Raw genomic sequence first — 11,216 nt, 5'->3', positions numbered from 1 at the left:
TTCAGCTTTAAAAAAACAATAAAAAAAAAATTTCTAATAATGCACACCTTGACACCTTAACCTTGTCTCACGTCTGTTGACCGCCAAATAAGGCACCAAGCAGCACCTTAGCCTCACGCATTGACGCGCTATTTAAAACACTACTTAAAACTGAAGATAAACATCAATAGTGTGACTTATGTCTCTTGCGAGGGTGGCATACCAGTCGAGGAAGGCCTACCACTCGGTCAAGGTTGACCGCAGTGTTGGAATACACCACCCATGGTTAAGAAATGGTTTATCTTCTCCAATTTTGTCTCTCCAATGTAAAACCCCTTCTACGGTAGCATGCACAATTGCAGAGACATTTTGTTCATTTAATAATTATTTACAAACATTCTAGGCGCACGACAAATTTATTAAAACTGTCTATATGATATTACACAAGTTCAAGAAACAAAATTTAACAAATTATGTATTCAAGCATTACCAAACCCTAAAAACTTCCATCCGATATCATATTGTTGAGTTGCATTCATGCATACACCAAGGGATGGTGGAAAGCCTTTGCTCTAGTTGATCTCTAGCGTACAGCTCGAGATCTCAAAACCATATGCTCTATGTCCATAATTGGCTATTTAGCTCCAGCTTACGCTATAAAGCCAAACAATCATTCACCTTAATCGCCTACATAACTAAGGACGAGTAAGTAACGACGCAGATTGCCAGTCCCTGAAACCCCGGGAAATAAAACAGTTACAATGTGAACTATTTCTGGAGGGATACGCAAAATAACTAACTTGGAAGCAATAATAAGATGAATATGCACAAGTACCTCGAGAAAGGCCTTCGTATCATGGGCATATGTATTCAGAAAAATTCACTTTGCCGAGATAAACAAGTTTCATTTCCTCCCTCCAAATCTGCAGTGAAGAAAGTTACAATTTATGGTTCACTTGTTTAGAAGGGAAAAGTTAACGGATACCATATACAATTCAAGCAAATACCATATCACGAAATTCCAGCCGAATATGAGGGACATTTGTCCTGTGAATGTCGTTTCCATCCGGGCCTCTCTTGAAGTACTCCTTGCCTATCCAGTGCGCCTGATAACAAATTCAAGGCTCAAGCTAAAAACTTGGAAACTGATTTTGAGGTCACCAAAATATGGGAAATTTCCAGAAATACCATATACCTTCAAAGCATGTGAAAAACCAGACTGATACACTGAATTACGGGCAATCTCGCATAAATCACACGAACTCAACTTCCATACCTGTAAGAAGAAAAACGATAAGAGACAAGTTAGAATTTTATCAACCAAATCCATACAATGTGCAAAGCACGAGAACGGAGTACTCACAGAGGCAGCAATACTGTACTCTTCCACCAGGGGTTCTTTAGTTAAGTGGATTTGTAATGGATCATCAGTCGAGAGGGAAACGTTGAGACCCCTCAGGAAAAACATGGGGAATGGATTCCGATGGTAGTCTAAGAATAAAGAGTTGTTGCTCAAAGGGGACATAGCCAGACCAATCTGATGATTAACACGTCATTGTAAACCATTAGAAACAACCATATGATCAAGTGTATTTACTTATTTTTACATTTTTCTTCTCACCTGAGCTAGGTAGTACAGATATTGAAGCACAGGAGATTTTCTCAGATTGATTCCATGTGCAATATTATGAGCAGTGAGAAATGTTGCAGCAAGGTGGTCAATGTCACCAGCCTGATTATGTTAATAACTTCTCAGGTAGCTGAAAATTGAAATTATAAAAAATGAAGCTTCGACTGCTTACCTCTCCAGAATGTGGCCGGAACTTAATAGTCGTCATGCCCTTTGACTCACGTAGCTGAGATGTCCCAGTCATAAGTTAAAATCCAAGGAATTTAAAACAGAATACAGGAAGTTCGGTGAACTGCGCAATAAAAGTAATAACAGGTATAGTTGAAACTCCTTGGACATTCCCTTTACCGTGTAAAGACTGGTTAGCATTTTCTTTAGAAAGATAAAAATGTTCCTATTATAAAATGTCAACAGAAGTACTCTATTTCGTCATTTAAAGTAAAACAGTTCTGTGTAATCCAGGTGTCATTTCTAGCAACAAGATGCTATGACATGGCAGAGTAATGGTATTTCAATGCATATGACATAACTCGATTTGAATCAAGTTACACCTGAAAATGCTACAATATACACAATGGCATTCGAGCTAGCATTGATTGAGAAAAATATCTATGAAGTTATGATGTACACCTTGTTCAAGGTATAGAGATTAGCATAACAGTAGTACACGTAATATGAAAATGCAGGATTGAATATATTGGTCCACTGTGCCGGTGTAGGCATGTGTTTCGTTGGTCGTCTTTCGGGCTTACTTTCGTCATCAACTAGATCCAATCCAACAACCTGTTAGAACAAAGATAACGGAATTGTAAGAGTAAAAAAGATACAAAGGAAAAAGATACAGAGAAGGAAAAACAGATGAAGGTGGTTTGCAAACACATTCATAACACCCAAAAGAGTACCACAAAAATAATTAATGAACCAACAGGAATGACAAAAAGAATTGAAACAAAATGTATTGCCTTGTGGAGAACTCGGGCATGAGGCTCAAGTAATTGAACTTGCAGCGTTTAAATTTTTGGTTGGTTCAGTAGAATAGTTAATGAATGGAACTTTCCTTGAGAACCACAGATATTTTTTAATATGGATAACTTGTAATAAGTTGCATCACAATAATTATAAGATAGGAGCAGACAAACCTGTTTCAAAAAAACATGGAGCTGAGGATGAGAATCTGGATCAATAGTGACCTCGAACAGAGGTAGAAAAATATTGTCAAGAATGTTCTGGAAAGAAGTCACAATTCCCATCTCCTTGTAAACATTGTAGAGTCTTGGAAGCTAGATGGTAGAAGTTCCAGAATGAGAATGAAAAATACCCAAATTTCTGATTTGGAAATAAATTAAATTGCACATAAAACCAACATACAAGAAATGAGAAAGGGAACATTAAAGAAAGTATATCAAAATTTTTAAGCACTGGACGTGAGGAAAAGATTCTCTCTCTCATAACCACCATACTAATTCTGTTTCAATCTTATCAATTTATATTTCACAAGAAAAAGCAGAGAATAATTTGATTGCAGTTAGAAAGATTTTCATGGTGATGGTTTCAGAATTTCAGTCTGAACTACTAGAAATGGCGGCCTTCATATTCTAATGTAGCCCAAAATCATCTACGTTCAATATACCCGATATTGCAACTTGAAATAAGGCAAAACTGTCAAGTATTCAAATAAGAATCCATCAATATTTCAGATTGCTTGCTATTTCAATCGAAACAATATAAATTCAATCACTTTTTATCCCACTTTTAATAAAATTAACTTTCCAAATTTTTTCCAGACCTGGTGCTAAATATAATCACCATAACTGTAAGATGTAGATATTTTCAGAAGCTCGTTGTATCCAGAAGTGTTACAATTCGTATACTATAGGATGAGAGGGAACCAGTTACCTGAATTAACCAGACAACATTCTCACTGTACAATTCATTATTTACTATCCAACTTGCCAGCTGGTCCCACTCACTCATCTTTCTGCCATATATTGATATTCGATACTCGGCCATCTGTATTAGAGTGAGACATCTTAAAATGAAAGATTTTACATGTACATTTTTATTGTTAACCATACGACAATTGTGTTCCCTCAAACGGGTATAAAATTAACTGTATACATTTATTGTGAAAAAAAACATTTCAGGAAAAAAAAAAAAAAAAAAGATACTCAAATTTACTGTTTACTGATAATGATAATTCATATCCTACTCACTCATCTTTCTGCCATATATTGATATTCGATACTCGGCCATCTGTATTAGACTGAAACGACATCATATAAACAAAAACTGGAAGATTTAACAAATACATTTGTATTATTAACCATACGACAAGTGTATACCCTGAAAAGCGTAAAAATCAACTGTATACATTGAATGTGTAAATACAAATTTCAGAAACAGAGCGAGACTCAAAATTTATCCTATACTGATAATTCATATATCTTGCTAGGGTTATCCGACATTTTCAGCAATGTACTACTAAATACCACCATTAAGTATATTTTAAAAGCATCCATGATATCAACACCCAGTAAACAATCTATGTAATACAAACTGAAACAACTCCCTCCAAATTCCGGTTCCCCAACCTGCCCACCAAAAGAACTAAAGTGGATCCTGCTTTCATAAAAATATGGGAAAATTGCAGTATCGGTCCCTAACCTTTTCAATTTTTGCAGACTTTAATCTAACTTTTATTTTGTGCCAGCAGAGATTCCTAACATTTCATAAATATGCACCTGAGATCCATATGGATGGAAACCGTCCAAAACACCGTCAGTCAACCAAAGAATTAAGAAATCAACATCCAATAAAACTGTCCAAAATACCGTCCAAAAAGGTATGAGCATCTAATAAAACCGTCGCGATAGCAAATAGTTCAAGGAATTTTCTCGATCAACTGACGGTGTTTTGAACAGTTTCCGTCCAAATGAATCTCAAGTGCATATCTATGAAAGGTTAGGGACTTTCCCTAGCACAAAATGAGGGTTAGGGTAAAGTCTGCAAAAAACGAAAAGGTTAAGGACCGTTGCTGCAATTTTCCCTAAAAATAGTAATCATCCAATAAAAATTACATATACTAATATTAACAGGAAAAGGGAAACCCACTTGATATTTACTAGCTTCCAGATCAGAAAAAACTTGCTTAGTGAGTTCACCGAGGAACCGACCTGTTGGAAACATCACAAGTTGTATTAGATATCCAAGCTCAAAAACAGAAGTCTAGGGCTAGTACAAGACATCAACTATAGATTATTGATTATTTATTACATACTATTGGTTAACATCGAGTTGGATACTATTAATTGACAAATTTTTATTTCAATAGCAAGAAAGACTTTGCATAATTTGTGTCCAACACATAGACCCACAAAAAGCTTCTTTCATATATCTGAAACTTTAACCATCCCACCTGTGGAAAAGAAGAAATAGATCATACCTTGGATAAGATTATCCTGCTTCAGAAAGATCTCTCTCAGCCTACTCTGACCACAGGGATTATACTTCAAATTGAATTTGTCAAAACGATGAAAGGTGCTTTTGTCAGCATGGACGTCTAATAGGTCAACATTCAGGTCATACCTGTTGGATTTTATTTGACACAAATTCACTAGGGTGATGTTGAGGAAGAGGATAATGACAATGATAAGAATAAAATTGTGCAAAATGACAATTTTGTAGCACGCGCCCCTTTTTTTTTTTTTTTTTTTTTTTTGGTCGTCCCAATTGTACAACATATAATTGTATCATTACCCCGTTAAGTCCAGGCTCTCAAAGACCTCTTTCAAGGTCAGATATGTCCCATCTCGGAAAATAACAACCTGAAAATAAGTAGTTAATGCTTAAAATTTTCATCAGAATCATAAAATAGATTATATATACCAGCATTAATATTCTGCCTAAAAAATTTTTTAATTTTTATTTTTGAAAAAAAATTTTTTTATCTTTAATCAGTACCATCTCAAGTAGAACATGCTTTACTTCACTCAATAAACAGGCTAGCATAAGAAATGCTAAAGGCATTAGGAACCAAAAAACGAAAAGAATTACCTCATCTGGTTCCTTCCTCAACTTTGATTTTATGAACCTTAAAAGATGTTTCTGATTCATGCAAGCTGAGTGATGAACGTGAGTGTCGACTTTCCTGACATTATAAAAATCACGATGTGGTGCACTCTTTTGAGCCAGGAATTCTTTCTCCGCATTAAGCATTAAATGAAGGTTGAATTTCTGGATGCCAAATTCATGTATAGTCTTTAGAGCAATGAAATGATATATTAACATCCAAAGCTAAATTTTACTATTAAGAGAAAGTACTAACCTGTTCTAGAAGAACTAGTCTACGGTGACACAATGTTCGGATATTCCCAGCTGCTATCACTTTGAGGATATGATGCAGATCAGTAAAAAAGGTTGTAGCATCAGCGACGGGGAAAAGTTTCTCTTTTGCTGCAGGTGGAAATTCAGAAAATTTTAGAACATAAAAAAATAAGGCAAAAAAGAAGATATTTTCCGAATTAAACTAATTATGATAGAACAAATTGAGAGCTTTTGCGTCTTCTTACAATCTTTATTTGCATAGACATGAACAACTCCATCTTCCATCTGGAAATAGTGCTGGAGGAAATAGAATTGCTATTCAGCATAAAGTTGAAAATCAACAATAGATTTCAGCAAGTTTAAAATGGAAGGACAACAGAAGAAATTCGGAAAAGAGATGACCAAGCATAAAAGAAATAAAATAGAAATATAAAGTCATTAACATAATTACATCAGATTTCCCCTCTGGAGTATAATCAAATGGGTATAGGTTCGGCTTTGGTGTACACGGGTCAGAAATAATTTCCTTTTCCCATGGAGCAACAGCTTCCCTGAATACATAACTTTTTCGAATGTCAAGGCATTCTTGCAGAGTCCGATAGACTTCCACCTCATCAGCAGCAGGCATCTCTAGCAACAATCACAACGAAAAAACAAAGTTATAGACTATTTTATTTTTGGGCCAAATGCATCACTCATAAATGTATACAAGCTGAAAGAAATGTCCAATGGTAGCAATATAATAGTCTTAGCCCTCTCCAAGAAAATAAAAGAACATGAAATTTCAAAAATATGCCCTTGTTTGATTCTCATTCTTCTAAAAATTCATTTTTTCAAAACTCATTTTCAGCCACACATTTTCAATAAAATAATATTTCACGAAAAATTCAAAACTTTTCTTTAATTTTTAACCACATATTTTCCATCAATCTACTATTCAAAATACATTATTTCTCCCAAAATGGGGATCAAACAAGGGCTATACATGTAACAACATGAGGAGAAAAGGACAGGCTAAGCAGAGTTACTAACCAACATAAAAAATAATAATAAATAAATAAATAAATTTTAAAATAACACATGGATATCCACATATCTTAAAAATGTGCGAAAATATTGACAAACAATATGATCAAATTTTTGCATGTAATGGGTTTGACAAAGGAACCAAAAAAGGAAAGAAAGCCAATGGAGAAAAATGAAAGAAAGAAAGAAATGAAAGCCAAGATAAAAAGAAAGATGGGCAGCAACACAAAAGGAGTACAAAGCATGTCAGCATTTTTCTCTATAACTTAAACGAGAAGCTGCATCAAGTGAGGAGTTGAAATAAAGGCTTAATTTAACAGCAGATTTCACCTCAAGCAATGTATTTGCGTACTCAAGGCCACAATAAGTTAGCCATATCCCAAGTACACAGTTTACAAACCAGTCACTAGAACTTTAGTGCAGACAATTTCGCTAAATGCTAAAATAGAAACTGATGTTTGTCAAAGGGAAGAGATGAACAATACCAGTAGGGAAAATTCTCAATCGTACAAAAGTCTCGTGCTCTGGTTCTTTCCTGAGAATATCAGCAGCTACTGGATCAGGTTGAACACCATGAAGGTCACCGGATACACTGTGTGAGCGAATCATACTTGATGAAGCTGCTATTGGCATTTGCTCTCCATTTTCATTGACAATATCTGTTACATTCTGAAAAATGCTTTCACATTAACAGGTTCATTGTGGTGAAGTTTAATGATTAATAGAAATATTCCCAAAAATTTTGAACATGAAATGGCATGTCGTATGAAGAGAACCAACAATTTGAAGGTGTGGTTTTTGTGTGCATCTAGTGACAACTTACCGCATTTCCATTTGTATGAAGATACGTAGTGTCCACCTTACCGCTGTCGGTCAGGTTATCTTCGTCATCTGATCCTTCAACACTTTCAAATGCACTAGCACTAACAACTGGAGATCTAGGTGAAGTGGGTCGAACAAGATGTCCAACTCTCATAGGTGAGCTCATGCTACCAGATTTTCCTGAAATGGAAAGAAAGTTACTGCAACTGAATAAATTAAATTTGAAGGGCAAACCCAAAATGGAGAAAGAATAATAAACAATTAACAGAATCTCTGCAGTCTAATCTTCTGGCAGCAGTGATTGTGCTATTAACCAAAAGCTACCAAGCAGTGCTGCATATCCATGCAAAAGGTCTATAAAAACAAGCATTTCCTTTATAAAAGAACAAGATGCAATTTAAAGAAAGCTAAATAATTCAGGGATTCACTATGCAAGAGATACAGTGTGGTTCCAGGCTTCCAGCAAGAAAATACACGATGCATGCAAAGGAAAGTTTGTACCAGGAACATGGGCCCATAAAAAGTGAAAACAATCATACCACCTCGTATTAGGACATGTAAAGGTCATATAAAGACTCTAAGCAGCTTTTGTGAAGAAAATCACTTCTTTTTCTCTGATATGGTGGGAGGTCCAAAGGAAATGGAGCAGTTTCATTTGGCAAACATGTCTGGCTTCAGGCAGGTAATTAAATGCTTCAAAGAGGAAGGAGTTAAATATATAAAAAGGTTAATTATGACAGGTGTCATAGTAACTACTAAATCAATGACATACTCTGTCGAGTAAGAGACTAATGTCATTTTAATTATATATAAGAGACTATTGTTTTGAAAAACCTGCCTGTTTACGATACAGATTGCCATATGCTAATATCAATAAGTGTATTAGCCAATGAGTTAATGCACACAGACCTAGGAAAATGGAAGTTTTATCTTTTAACTGGCAATTTCTACTTTACACTATAAAAGCAAGTTTGAGAAATGTTTATAAATAGTTTAAATTATATATAGATATTGTAAGTGGTGAATAAGTGGGTAGTACTGGTGGGACCTTCGAAATGTGTGGATAAAAAATGACTTAAAAATGTCTGAGAAATGTTTATAAACAGTTTAAATTATATATAGATAGAAATGAGTAATGAATAAGTGGGTATTACTAGTCGGTCCTCCGAAATGTATGGATAAAAAATGACTTATAGACAGTTTATAAAGATGAGTCAAACATAGGCTAATTATCTGTAGTCATTCTTGAGAAAGAGTTGTAGATGCAGTTTCTGGATCCAAATATGTACCCCGTGGAGTGGAACGCAACAATCAGTACATACAGGCTACAAAACAACTTCCAGGCACAGCAAACTGGATTCACTTTATGCCTTACCATCAACCCTTAGTGATTTAAATTTATTGCATATCACACAAATTAGGTAACAATATGGAATTGCCCATCAGAAAGCCAAAAAAATTCATTTCCCTTTCTTGTACATGGATGTGAAAGAGAAACGGAAAAACTTTCAGCAGTCTTCTCGCCCTCTACCCCCTCAAATATAGAATAAAGTAATGGTACTTATTCCTCATAAAACAAATGATCAAAATATAATCTTGTAGCAGTGGTTATGGAAAGGACTGAATGGCCAAATTACAACTTTCCGCCCTTTTTTGCAACTCTTTTGCCAAGCAAGGTTTGTTCACAGAGCAATGCCAGTAGAGATATTATGATCGAAAATGGCTACCTGGAAATTTAGCAAATAAGTGCCGAAGGCACATGCTTCGCAAATTAAGTAAAAAATTAAATAATAATAAATAAATAAAAAAGAAAACAATCTTTATTTAATAGTATTAAGAATTCATAACAGCGAAAAGTAACTTGTTTTTCATACACAACATCTGTTACAAGTGTACTCCAGACCTCTACTCAGTACAATTCAGAGAAGCTAACAACCTACACTCATATACCACCACTCCAAAAATAGATGTCTGTTCACTGCTACCACGTGGTGAATACGGAAATTATAGATTCAATTATACCAGAAAAGAAAGACCTTAATTTAAACCGGATAAAATTTTATAACGCCTTTATTTATGCTCAATATAATTTTACTTCAATTATATTATATTTTCCCAAATATGAATCATTGATTTATTATTCCGGCGAGAATTCCAAGTCCGACATTTGCATACCTTCAGGGAGCGTGTGCAGCCTCGGCAACCCTACCGGAATAGAATCCACACGGACCGGACCATTCTTCTTCTCCTCAACCTCACCTACGCCGGAAATCGTTCTCACGTCCGGCAAAGATGCCGAATTCCTGCCATAGTATCCATCATTCCCTTTCCTCCGTCCATTGCTCCGCCGCGACGGATACTTTTTCAAATGCTGCGGCGAGTCACCGCCCTCAACCTCCTCCTCTCTATCCCTCTCTACCGCCTTGGCGAACTCAAGCAACTGGTTCAGAGTTTTCCGGTGCATATAGTACGCCGACACCGCCACGAACGACGCTCCGAACAGTGCCGCCATCGCTAGGTGGAGCGAGTAAGCATCCATATCTTTCTTTCTATAATATATTTACAGCACTGTATGTATATGTATCTGAGTGTATGTATATAGCTGAAAACCCTACTGAGTAGGGTCAAGACAGACGGAGATTTTTGTTTAGAGAGAGAAGGGAGAAGGGGAGGATGTGTGTATTTATAGAGAGTAGCGTGAGATAATATTCGTTTATTCGTTTTGGTTTCTTCTTTTCTCACTCTTCAGTTTTCCATTTTTTACTAAAGTAATTTTTTTGAAGATTTTTTACTTTAAAAAGTAAGAGATTCATGGACTAGTATGAAAATTATTTTATTCAAAGAACGTGTAATTGAAAATAAGTTTGAGAAAAAATAAATTTTAAAGAATTTGTACCAAATATAGATAGAAATAAACTAAGCCCAATTTCTAAAAATATTTTAGAAAAAGTAGTAGTAGTAATGCTAAAGTAATTTTTTTGAAGATTTTTTACTTTAAAAAGTAAGAGATTCATGGACTAGTATGAAAATTATTTTATTCAAAGAACGCGTAATTGAAAATAAGTTTGAGAAAAAATAAATTTTAAAGAATTTGTACCAAATATAGATAGAAATAAACTAAGCCCAATTTCTAAAAATATTTTAGAAAAAGTAGTAGTAGTAATAATAATAATATACGTAAATGGGATTCGGAGTATAATCTAAAGATTATAAATACATAAATCGCATCTAGCTTCTGCTTATCATACGTTATGCATGGTGTATTATGCAGTTCAAGCATTCAATGTCGATTATGCAGAGTTACACAAGCATGTTTGTGAGTACTTTTCAAAATTATCAAATATCAATTTTTATCCACATATTTTGTAGGAATTCAGAATTTTTTTTGTAGGACCCACTACTTTATTATTGGGTTATGCTTATCGTACATTAGGTG

At 34.9% G+C, this 11,216-nt stretch overlaps 1 protein-coding gene across 2 annotated transcripts; it reads right to left on the bottom strand.

The window, feature by feature from the left end:
- Positions 1–323: 323 nt before the first annotated feature.
- Positions 324–10,447, bottom strand: LOC111399347 (AMP deaminase-like). Of its 2 annotated transcripts, XM_023026603.1 has the most exons (20): positions 9,956–10,447; positions 7,782–7,960; positions 7,444–7,627; positions 6,384–6,562; positions 6,178–6,229; positions 5,934–6,061; positions 5,663–5,842; positions 5,366–5,433; positions 5,052–5,194; positions 4,721–4,782; positions 3,506–3,619; positions 2,749–2,889; positions 2,240–2,392; positions 1,782–1,835; positions 1,601–1,711; positions 1,343–1,516; positions 1,175–1,255; positions 987–1,085; positions 815–902; positions 324–711 (listed from the first exon to the last, which is right to left on the bottom strand). In XM_023026603.1, the coding sequence occupies exons 1-19, from the start codon at positions 10,317–10,319 to the stop codon at positions 834–836; spliced, it is 2,535 nt and encodes an 844-aa protein (XP_022882371.1). In that variant the 5' UTR covers positions 10,320–10,447; the 3' UTR covers positions 324–711; positions 815–833. The 2 variants fall into 2 exon arrangements, with proteins under 2 accessions (XP_022882371.1, XP_022882372.1); XM_023026604.1 differs by lacking the exon at positions 3,506–3,619.
- Positions 10,448–11,216: the final 769 nt, after the last annotated feature.

This window comes from Olea europaea, chromosome 9 (genome assembly GCF_002742605.1).
Source record: "Olea europaea var. sylvestris chromosome 9, O_europaea_v1, whole genome shotgun sequence".
Classification (NCBI taxonomy): Eukaryota; Viridiplantae; Streptophyta; class Magnoliopsida; order Lamiales; family Oleaceae; genus Olea; species Olea europaea.
Note: the sequence above shows the minus strand (reverse complement) of the source record. Positions and strands in the feature narration are given on the sequence as shown.

Coding starts and splice junctions, on each gene's coding strand:
- LOC111399347 (XM_023026603.1), bottom strand. CDS start 10,319: ATGGATGCTTACTCGCTCCACCTAGCGATGGCGGCACTGTTCGGAGCG. Junction 4,783..5,051: donor GCAGGATAATCTTATCCAAG/GTATGATCTATT, acceptor TGTTTCCAACAG/GTCGGTTCCTCGGTGAACTC. Junction 1,836..2,239: donor ATCTCTATACCTTGAACAAG/GTGTACATCATA, acceptor GGGACATCTCAG/CTACGTGAGTCAAAGGGCAT.